General features: G+C 43.5%; 1 protein-coding gene across 1 annotated transcript in view; it reads left to right on the top strand.

Moving 5' to 3' along the window:
* Positions 1 to 12,095, top strand: part of LOC124596363 (protein D2-like) — a 72,267-nt gene that overhangs the window by 23,159 nt on the left and 37,013 nt on the right. Inside the window, exon 2 of the mRNA XM_047135474.1 lies at positions 3,074 to 3,166. Within this exon, the coding sequence (XP_046991430.1) occupies positions 3,074 to 3,166 (93 nt within the window). The remainder of the gene's footprint in view (positions 1 to 3,073; positions 3,167 to 12,095) is intronic.

Here is a 12,095-nt window from a genome sequence, read left to right as displayed (position 1 = left end):
CACGGCGTCACGTGTCCTCAGGGCAACCTCATTATGGTCAGTGGTCATAATGTTTTGGCTCAACAGCTTGTAGGCTACATACATACCACTGCAGATACTGCAAGGAAATTCGCAGAAAACTGGAGTAGATAAAGACAGACAGTTACAAAAACACAGACGAAAAGGAAAAGCAGGGAGGAGAGAGCATAGAGATTAGTGGTACATGTACATGTATGTTCATGGGTACTCTAACCGAGGGCCAGAAGAAACCAGTATACGTGAAACAATTTATAATCAGACCATTCTACACAGATGGTAGCAACATGTAGAAATAGTTACATAATTTTAAATTTTCGAAAACAGTCAACGGAGCAATTAAAAAGACGCAGGAATTTCGACAGCACTACCAACCAAGGTATGTCCGTCCCAATCAGCGAACATCATATGCACAGCGTAATGTATTTTTAAGTGCGAACAGCCGTCTGATGATGAACCTATCGGTTCGAAACCGGTGACGGCGTTATTTATTTCTTATAAACAGCATTATTATCGGTGGCTGGTTGTCGTTTTCTTTATTTTAAGAATTAACTTGTATTTTCACATAGCCACTGCTCATCGTGTCAATTTTCAACAAAATAGCATTCCATTAACTTTTACCCCTTCTTCTCTGAACTTTCAAGATCTACGTTTCACTCCTACACGGTACTGTGTTGCAAGCTTCCAGAAACTTCTCCGTCAATTGCATCTCAGCATTTGACATGAAGAAGCCATTCTCCGCCTGCGTCAAACTACTCTTGCTTTCCTAGCTTCGCCCATCCTGTGTAAGCTCACTACTTTTATAGAATAATAGAGCAGTAGTTAACCGTGAAATAGTTTTTTGACAAGGATACTGGACATGCCATAATTTAACTATAAAAAAATTACGTACCTTATGTCTACAGGCATTTACACATTTACAGGTCTAGATTGAGGAAGATGGGTTAGGTAATCAACTGTGGCCTTATAGTAGGAATTATGGCTACTAGAATACGCGGCAGGGGTCACGCGCAGGCGTCTCTGAGTTGTGACGTCACCGTGAACCCTCATCCCACGCCGCATTGTATTGAAATTTGTAGGAACTCGGCGCACACATGCTTAACTCATACACAAGTATGAAAATAATCGAGATTTTCCGTGTTTTAGTGTTTTATTGTTATTGTTATTGTTATTGTTATTATAATGAAGATTTATATTAATTAGACTATTCTTCTATAATCGGTGAAAAGTTAATGTAAAACTTCCGAAGGACGGCACCCTCTTTCACCGGCCGGATGTCATGGTTTTCTTTTCTGTGGGAAGAAGCTCACACAAACGTAGACCACATAGACCTATAGTAACGATATCATTTTAAACTCTTAACTGTATTAACAGCTTTTCTATTCTGGAAAGTTATATTACAACTATTTTCATTTTTTCAGTGTTTGTCTTTGTCCTCTCTCAGTTCACTTACTACCTTTGCATTTTTTTCCTTGTTGATAGCTTTATTTTGATGAAAGAGCGCGCCCTTATGAAGCATATTACAATAAAATTCTCGATACAGGAATAGTACGCATTTATAATGCCCCTTTACCTTACAAGAACTTTTAGTTTACGATCAATGTAATTGCCGCAGAGTTTTTGGAATCGTCTTTACATTTTCAAAGCGAATCCCGCAAATCTTCCAGTTGGCTTCATTAAAGGTCTTCTTGAAATTGTTTGAAGCCAGTTCTTTCCTGCAACATTTACTTGATCAGTTAGTTTATCATAGAAATGTGCTAACTGGGGGTGTTTGCTTTTTAACCTATGAGTAACATATCCTACAATCATGTCTAAGAGCGGAACATTTTTCTTCACATCTGGAACACTTTCCTCTTCGTAGCCAGTGAAATTCTCAAAAAATTCTCCCACATCTGAAACAATGTCTTCAACTTCCTTGTTTTCGTAATCACTTTTCTGTAGATAAGTATTGCTTCTCAGAAGTAACAGTCGTCCTTCGAGTTTCCACTAATATATTAGCACTTAAACTGTCAATTTATGTATCCTTGCATACACCATGTGATAAGATTTCGCTCGCATTCACGGCAGTGTTTGTTTTCACGGTTAACTTTCTGCCTAGCAGTGATTACTTCATTAGTTGTTAGTACATATATACCTGTAAAATATGTTATACTTCTTTACGGTAGCTTCGTTTTAGGGTCCCAATATTTCTCTTATTATTAGGCTTACTTACTTACAGGTCTGTTGTGGTTAGTTCAACTAGCGATCGTGCTGAAAACCATTATTTTCACTTGCAAACTTACTCTAAAAAAAACCCTCAATCACCGATAATTACGGGGTAGCTGCGTACTCAATCGCCAACCACTAATAAAATTTCACACTGCCGTAAATAACTTTGTTTTCGCTCATAAACACAATTACAATACAGTATGATATTGAAATTGCGAGCTACTGAGCGTTGGTTGGGTTCACTCTGACGTCAGCGGCACGATTTGCTATTGCGCATATACCTTGTGTTTTCTTCCGTATATTCTAGTATCCGTGGGATGAACCAACACGGACTTGGCCGGTAGTAATTTAGGGAAACCACGTGAAACCTAAATCACGACGTGAAACAATAAATAGCACCGTTAGATGTGCGTCTGTAGTTATTTAACTGCGACCACTTTCGATGGTCCACTACCACCATCAGGCCACTCTATAGCTATGGTGGTCATATAACCGACGGTAATCGACGCCATGAAATGATTAAAAGCATAAGCTTCCGCAAAGCCTCTCTGTAACGCAGCTCATAAAATCTAATTCGTTTTTGGCTCATTTAATACTAAATATGGATTGTGTGTCAGACGTTTATTGATTTCAAAGACTTCCAAAAGATTAAGTTGCTGGCCCTTATTTTCTGGGTGGAGAACACGAGATTATGGCTTGTAGCTGTGACCCTCATTTCCTATAAATCACTTCACGTTCATATTGGTATAGTAATGGTCAACAATGTTTCGGCTATTTACTTCTCTCTTACTTTTCCAGCTAAGCCACTGCTGCACCGATATGTTCTGATCGGCGACCACCCGTGTTGCAGGACTCGCTCTACACGCTGATCATGGTGGACCCCGACGTCCCGGGCCACGGGCCGGGCAGGTTCTGGCTGCACTGGATCGTCGCTAACATCCCGGTCAGTAGGATGCTCACTTCACTCTGTCAACATCCTGCCGCGTCGCGGCCTGTTATTGTCAGTCTTGCTGCTCTGTAAATAGAAGCAGGGCCTGATAAGGCACCACTAAGTGGTTTGAACTGGTGCACAGTTTGTTCCCGATGTTGCAAGCCAGATGTGTGACTAGCGCGCTGGTCATTCTGCAATCTCTTCCAGAAAGTGACTGATGTCCTTGAGCAACACGATGGCGGCTCATACGACTGTCGCACGTTAGAAAGCAAGACACGACTACGAAGAGCGAGGAGAAAACAACGAGCAAATTTCGACAAATTTTTACTGTGTTGCGCAAACAGCGTCAACGATTCGTGAGAAATATTATATTGTGGCGTTTACTAACTACGTTACTTGCAGCCGTGTTTGTAGAACGAGCTTTAGAGAAAACAAATTCTCTATTTCAATTTCCAGAAAGGATTCAGCGTGTCAATGCTTAATTCAAGTTAAACATTTGAAAATGTTAAACACATGAACAGCAGTGACTGTTGATAATTAAGCCGAGTTCGAGTCTTGGCCCGGCACACAGTTTTAATCTGCCAGGAAGTTTCATATCGGCGCACACTCCCCTGCAGAGTGAAAATCTCATTCTGGAAACATCCCACAGGCTGTGACTAAGCCATGTCTCCGCAATTTCCTTTCTTTCAGGAGTGCTAGTCCTGCATGGTTCGCAGGAGAGCTTCTGTAAAGTTTGGAAGGTAGGAGGCGAGATACTGGCAGAAGTAATGCTGTGAGAACAGGGCATGAGTCGTGCTTGGGTAACTCAGTTGGTAGAGCGCTTTCTCCCGAAAGGCAAAGGTCCCGAGTTCCCGTCTCGGCCCGGCACACAGTTTTAATCTGCCAGGAAGTTTCAAGCCGAAATATTGTTTGTTGTTGCTAGTTTTACTTTAATTGTTAGTTTATTTGTTTCGTAGAATAGTAGTTTTTTGGGTTGTACAGCCTGTTGTTCGAAACAACATTGTTCTGTTGGAGAATTCGTAATAATTCTGCTATATAGGAAGATAACACAAAATAGCAAACCAACTGCCGAAAAAGAATTAGTACATCCTTTTAGAGATCCCCAATTCATTCACGATTTATTGTTACAACAGCGCATACGGAATAAATGAAATGATTGCATTTGCAGGCCAATAGCACAAGCGTTAAATAGGTATCAGATATCAATCCATGTTCAAACACCCACATTACTACGTGGTGTAGCCTTCAATGGCGGCAATACCGGCGCTGACTCTGGCATGGATCATACAGACGGAGAATACTGCCCTGGGATACGTTATGTGACCCCTTCTGGCCCCATTCACACAGTTCTGTAAGAGTTGTTCCACGAGTCACTTCTCGTCCTATCATATCCCACAAGTACTTGATTAGACAAAAGTCGGAGATCGTGCTGGCCAGGGAAGTTGCTGCAAGCCTTGTAGAGTTTCACAGGTAGTAAATTGGCGAGCATTGTCCTGTTGGAAAAAGACGTACCCTTTCCGTTGAAAGAACGGCAAGAGAGTGGGTCTAATAACATTCTGCACATACCGAGGGCTGGCTGTCGTTCCTTCCAAGAACACAGAAAGTGGACGAGAGTTGCAGCTTATCACACCCCAGACCATGAGGCCTGTGGTGGGGACAATGTGTCTCAGACGAATGCAATCTACGACAGTGCTCACCAGGTCTACGTCGTACAAGCAAACCACCATCACTTGCAGAATCTTCTTTTATCGCTGAAGACCATGGCGCGCCATTCCATCTTTCAAGTGAACCTCTGACCGCACCAGTGGAGCCGTGCCCGTCGATGTTAAGGCGTGAGAGATATGCATTCGCATAGCTCCACTGTTAATAATCAGTTTGCAACTGACACATCTGGGCTCAGAAGCCCTCTTACCTGTGCTGTGTTAACTGTACGATCTGCCACTGCTGCTCTTAAAATTCGACGATCCTGGCGGACGTCTGTATTGCGTGAACGTCCAGAACCTCGTGTACGGGTGTGAGAATGTTCACGTGACCAGTGATACCAGCATCGTTGCACAACTGACGCAGCATGCCAAACTTGTGTGGCAATTCTCCGAAAGGAAGGCCACAATTTGACGCATTTCAAACTCGGTATATTAACTGTAGGAAGCGTCTCCGTGGCATAGTTGCCTGCTTGCTTCATAAGTTTGCATCACACTGAGCCTTCTAGCTGTGATCATTCGTTATTAAAGGGTAGACACAGGTGGCGCTTCGATAGCTATGCCACTATCTGTTGGCGTACGAGGTTGAAGCCATTATTAGTATACCTACTATTCTCCATATGACATATTCTGTCATCGGGGAAAAATAAACGTCTTCTTTCCTGGTGTACTAATTTCTTTTTTGGGAAATGTATATGTAGTTTCCAGACGCAGCCGAGGAAAAAATTAACAAAAATGTCGTCGTATTTATACCAGGTTGTAGAATTTTAGAACACGTTTTTTACTCGCGGATCATGTCATTTCTGGAAACCCAGAATCTACTCTGTAGGAATCAACATGGATTCCGGAAACAGCGATCGTGTGAGACCCAACTCGCTTTATTTGTTCATGAGATCCAGAAAATATTAGATACAGGCTCCCAGGTAGATGCCACTTTCCTTGACTTCCGGAAGGAGTTCGATACAGTTTCGCACTGTCGCCTGATAAACGAAGTAAGAGCCTACGGAATATCAGACCAGCTGTGTGGTTGGATTGAAGAGTTTTTAGCAAAGTTGTTCTCAATGGAGAGATGTCTACAGACGTTAAAGTAACCTCTGGCGTGCCACAGGGTAGTGTTATGGGACCATTACTTTTCACAATATATATAAATGACCTAGTAGATAGTGTCGGAAGTTCCATGCGGCTTTTCGCGGATAATGCTGTAGTATACAGAGAAGTTGCAGCATTAGGAAATTACAGCGTAATACAGAAAGATCTGCAGCGGATTAGCAATTGGTGCAGGGAGTGGCAACTGACCCTTAACATAGACAAATGTAATGTATTGCGAATACATGGAAAGAAGGATTCTTTATTGTATGATTATATGATAGCAGAACAAACACCGGTAGCAGTTACTTCTGTAAAATATCTGGGAGTATGCGTACGGCACGATTTGAAGTGGAATTATCATATAAAATTAAATTGTTGGTAAGGTGGGTGCCAGTTTGAGATTCATTGGGAGAGTCCTTAGAAAATGTAGTCCATCAACAAAGGAGGTCGCTTACAAAACACTCGTTCGACCTATACTTGAGTATTGCTCATCAGTGTGGGATCCGTACCACATCGGTTTGACAGAGGAGATAGAGAAGATCCAAAGAAAAGCCGCGCGTTTCGTCACAGGGTTATCTGGTAAGCGTGATAGCGTTACGGAGATGTTTAGTAAAGTCAAGTGGCAGACTCTGCAAGAGAGGCGCTCTGCATCGCGGTGTAGCTTGCTGTCCAGGTTTCGAGAGGGTGCGTTTCTGGATGAGGTATCAAATATATTGTTTCCCCCTACTTATACCTCCAAAGGAAATCACGAATGTAAAATTAGAGAGATTCGAGCGCCCACGGAGGCTTTCCGGCAGTCGTTCATCCCGCGAACCATATGCGACTGGAACGGGAAAGGGAGGTAATGACAGTGGCACGTAAAGTGCCCTCCGCCACACACCGTTATGTTGCTTGCGGAGTATAGATGTAGATGTAGGTGTTCGGATTGCTGGTGCAAAAATCAAATGTCAAACTCATGAAGCTACTGAATTCTTTGAAACTTCCTGGCAGGTTAAAAGTGTGTACCGGACCGAAACTTCAACTCGAAAGATTTGCCTTTCGCGGGCAAGTTCTATGGGCATAGTTTTAATCAGCCTGGAGGTTTCATATTAGCTCACACTCCGCTGCAGAATGAAACCTGCATTCTGGAAACATCCGCCAGGCTGCGGCTAAGCCATATTCTCCGCAATATCCTTTATCCAGGAGCGCTAGTTCCAAAAAATGGTTCAAATGGCTCTGAGGACTATGGGACTTAACATCTGAGGTCATCAGTGCCCTAGACTTAGAACTATTTAAACCTAATTAACCTAATGACATCACACACATTTATGCCCGAGGCAGGATTCGAACCTGCGACAGTAGCGGTCGCGCGGTTCCAGACTGAAGCGCCTAGAACCGCTCGGACACAGAGGCCGGCGAGCGCTAGTTCTGCCAGTTTCACAGGAGAGCTTTCGTGAAGTCTGGAAGGCAGGAGATGAGGAACTCGCAGGAGTAAAGCTGTGAGGATGGGTAGTGAGTCGTGCTTGGGTAGCTCAGTCGTTATAGCACTTGGCCGCGAATGGTAAAGGTTTGAGGCTCAGTCCGACACACAGTTTTAATCTGCCAGGAAGTTTCATATCAGTGTATACTCGACTGCAGAGTGAGAATTTCGTTGCAATAAATTCTTTACCCGCAAAGAGAAGTAATTATTAACCTCAGTTCTCCACAAATTTGTCTGCAAACATTGCCACTTCAAGTTCATACGACTTGCTACGCCTGTCAGTGCTTTCGTGATATTTAGTGGGACGGGTGTGTGATCCGTGTAGGATTAACAGCCGTCATGTGAAAGGCTATAATTATTCCTAGAAATATTTTTGTTGTATATAAACGTAGCGCTACTGTCTGCACTTTTGCGAAATAATTAAATTCCACATTTGGAAATTTCTTCCAACTCCAAAATCAATTTATCGTTTATAAGAAAGGCGATAGTCGTTTCATAGAATTTAACTGTAGGGCACTGTCGCCATAACTCAGTTAGTTAGTTACTTGTATGTTCCACGGACCTTATTTGGCGTATCTCGCTATGATGTAGAACGTGTGGGTTGGGTTGTTTGGAGGAAGAGACCAAAAAGCGAGGTCATTGGTCTCATCGTATTAGGGAAGGACGCAGAAGGAAGTTGGCCGCTCCCTTTCAAAGGAACCATCCCGGCATTTGCCTGGAGCGATTTAAGGAAAACATAGAAAACCTAAATCAGGATGGCCGGACGCAGGAATGAACCGTCGTCCTCCCGAATGCGAGTCCAGTGTGCTAACCACTGCACCACCCCGCTGGGTCTATAGAACGTGTAATATGGTTTATAAATTGTAGTATATACTATCTAATTGCGTGGTTTGGAGTCTTATTACGATGAATTAATTTTTTTTACGGTAATGATTATCGTAGATAAATCGGAGACCCATATGTCCCAAGGAAAATTTTATTACGTAAGTTCTAATTTATGTTCATTAGTTTCAGCTTATATATATACATTGCCTGATAAAAACTGAGCACCAAGAAGACGTGATGTAGTGTCGTTGTAACTTCTTACATATTCACATCGTTGTGGGTGTGTAAATGATCAAAGTTACAATTCTCTGTGACAGGCAGAACAGCCACTAGAGTGCATTGATGTTGTTCGTGTTGTTATCAGCCCTGGTGGGGCATATAAGGGGCATGAACAGATACTTGTTGAGTAATCACTGTGAAGGACGCTGTAATGCCGTATACTCGTGTGAGACAACGTTATCAGCACATGACGGAGTAGCCTCATTGTGTGTCTTCATTTGGCCGGCTGGTCGAATCGTGTACTTGCAGATTTGTGGTGAATTCGGGCGAGACAGTGGTGTGACGATAGAGTGCATGGGAACATGAGACCAGACATAATAGTCGTCATGGTTCCAGTCTACAACCTGCAATCACCACAAGGGAGGATCGCTGTATTGTGCACCAAGCATGTCTTCGGCTGGCCTGGTTTCAAGCGGTGTTTCCCGAGCGGGAAGTCATGCCGGTCCCTGGCATGAATCCGCCCGTTTCGAGGTGCGGTGAGCTGGCCAGCCTGTGGATGGTTTTAAGGCGGTTTTCCATCTGCCTCGGCGAATGCGGGCTGGTTCCCTTTATTCCGCCTCAGTTACACGATGTCAGCGATTGCTGCGCAACCACTGTCTCCAGCAAACATTTGGGGTTACACTCCTCTGGTATGAGGAGGCTACTGGGGGCCGAACCACACAGTAACCTGGGTTCGGTGTGGGGCGGCGGTGGGGTTGGTGGACTGCTGTGGCCTGTTGTGGGGTTGTGAACCACTGAGGGCTACAGCGGGGCGAAGCCTCACCGTCGTTTCTAGGTCTCCGGCTCAATACACAATACACATTGTCTTCGCTTACCACCCAAGAACAGACAATGGTCTCCCTGCAACATTCTGTGCCTTCTCGCACTACCAGCAGGGAACGGGATGGGTAGTTACCGTCCCATGAGTAGGCTGCCATTAAGACCACAAAAGAAACGGCTGCGTTGTAGTGGTGCTCTGAATAGGAAGCATTTACTGCTAATGAATGGCGTCGCATTGTGTTCATTGGTGAATCTCGGTTCTGCGTTCTCAGATTACGATCGTTTGCGAATATGTCTGCGACCTAGGTAGAGGTCCCATTCTTCCAATCTTTTGTAGATCCATAGCGGTTTTTCTCCTTGCGTCATGGTGTGGGGAGCCATCGGGAATGACTTCATATCATGTGTGGCAGTGTTTGCAGGAACTATGACGATACAGCGGCCAAAGACATCCTCCTTCTTTCTGTGTTATCCATCGAGCGACAGCATCGCGTGTCATTTTTCAAGAGTACATGCTCATTCACGCATGGCATGTGTCTCCGTGAGCTATCTGCGTGATGTTGAAGTACTCTCGTGGCAAGCAGAATCGCCAGATCTGCCCCGATACAACATGAGTGGGATCAGCTCGGAATCAATTCCGTCGCAGTATTCAGGATACTGAGGACCATTTACAACAACTGTGGGCCAGTTTTCCTCATGAGGGCATTATGACACCCTCTCTAATCGAATCAGTGCATTCATCCAGACCATAAGGAGTGCAGTGTCATACTGATAATTGACCAAATACTGAAAACTTCCTTGTAAATCGACTCCATTTTGTAATCGCGGCAATAACATCACGTATCCTTTCAACCAGTGAAGTTTCATTCATTTTCTTCTTGCCATTCTGCGTGATTCGCTTTTTAGTGAGGCAGTGTATTTACAATTAGAATGTATGTATTGGGTAGAAAGAGTTGCGATGCAGTCTGTGTTTATTGTCAACAAGCGTCTTTAGGTTACTGGAATTCTGTTGCATATCTTTTTAGAAGATAATTAGCTTATAAAATGGTTCAAATGGCTCTGAGCACTGTGGGACTTAACATCTAGACGTGGAACTACTTAAACCTAACTAACCTAAGGACAGCACACACATCCATGTCCGAGGCAGGATTCGAACCTGCGACCGTAGCAGCAGCGCGGTTCCTGACTGAAGCGCCTAGAACCGCTCGGCCACAATGGCCGGCAATTAGCTTATACGTTTTCCAGTATCAGGTTAAGCTATTAACCGTGAACGTCATTTTTGTTCCATATATTTTATTTCTCCATTCCAAATTCTAACTAGTTGTAATGGCAAAATTCACAAGCTGATCATTCTGTTGTCAAACCGTTACTGATAGGTCTAGCAGATCACGTAGTTTCCTTCAAGAAGAGTGGAGATTTTATTTTCATTCCATGTTTATGATAAATACTTAGTATCTATGTATAGGTCCACCACACAGTATTATTTCTGCTATTAACGAAAGAAAATACAGTACCTTAAGCAAGCTAACATAACATTTTTTCCACCAAAATCGCCTTTACAGCCAGAGCCATGGGTGGTATACTGAAACATGTAAGAAGGTACAAACACATCGTTTAGAGTCCATGTTCTTTTCGAGGCTTTCTTTCATGCTGTACCGTTATTGATAAAAATTATATTATTGACTTATACTATCGGTTTCCTTTTATGGACAGTTTCAAATCCAAGACAAATGAAGGTTGAGACTCTAAACACTTCCGATTAACTTCCTTCGATTGTTAATAAACGCATAGCAGCCAGAGTTCCTGTTTTATGTGACCGCGATCTACGAGATAAGTGCTAATAGAGCTTAACTGTTTCGGGAGTCATTTCTAAGCAGACTGCTGCTGCTCAATAATGTTACATGGAATGGAAAGAGTTTTTTGCAGTAACCATTGTCAAGATAATTTATAGTATTTGAGCGATGTATTCTGGGGGTCGGGTTGGGTTGTTTGGGGGAAGAGACCAAACTGCGAGGTCATCGGTCTCATCGGATTAGGGAAGGACGGGAAAGGAAGCCGGCCGTGCCCTTTCAAAGGAACCATCCCGGCATTTGCCTGGAGCGATTTAGGGAAATCACGGAAAACCTAAATCAGGATGGCCGGACGCGGGATTGAACCGTCGTCCTCCCGAATGCGAGTCCAGTGCGCTAACCACTGCGCCACCTCGCTCGGTAATGTATTCTGGTTAAACACCATGTGAGGATGACACTATTTTCGTCTTACGCATCTAGTTACGGTTAAGAAAGTAGAGCACGTAAATTCTTTTGTACATGGTCGCACGCTGAACAATAGTTAGCACACGCAGTCTTCACTACAATATAGTGTGGCCGGCGCGGTTGACGTGATTGCGGATTTTGGGCATTTCATAAACTTGTTGAACCTTTGTCTGTAACATCACCTGTCGATATAACGTTTTACTCAGTTTCAAAACGCGGCGGTGAGGACACACTTAGCTGACACGCCATCACGGGATACTTTCCCTGGCCATTACAACCACGATACGTCCACTGACCGACGGCTACGAGCAGACTACTATCACCTTCACTCACCTAGGACGCGTGGTACTTGACAATCGATTCTGTCTACCATCGACTTGTGTGAGACAAAATGTGTTTATATCTGAGTAAATGATTGTGGACGCCTTACAGACTGGAGTTCGGTTTGTAACTAATTTCTGGAGAACTATGGCAGGAAATTGTATTTCTCAAAAAATTCATAATTATTTAAGAGTGTATCTCTTTACTTGCAAAAATGTTTTACCTCACAATATTACAGTAAGGAGTACACAAACAGT

Source organism: Schistocerca americana, chromosome 1 (assembly GCF_021461395.2).
Source record: "Schistocerca americana isolate TAMUIC-IGC-003095 chromosome 1, iqSchAmer2.1, whole genome shotgun sequence".
Classification (NCBI taxonomy): domain Eukaryota; kingdom Metazoa; phylum Arthropoda; class Insecta; order Orthoptera; family Acrididae; genus Schistocerca; species Schistocerca americana.
Note: the sequence above shows the minus strand (reverse complement) of the source record. Positions and strands in the feature narration are given on the sequence as shown.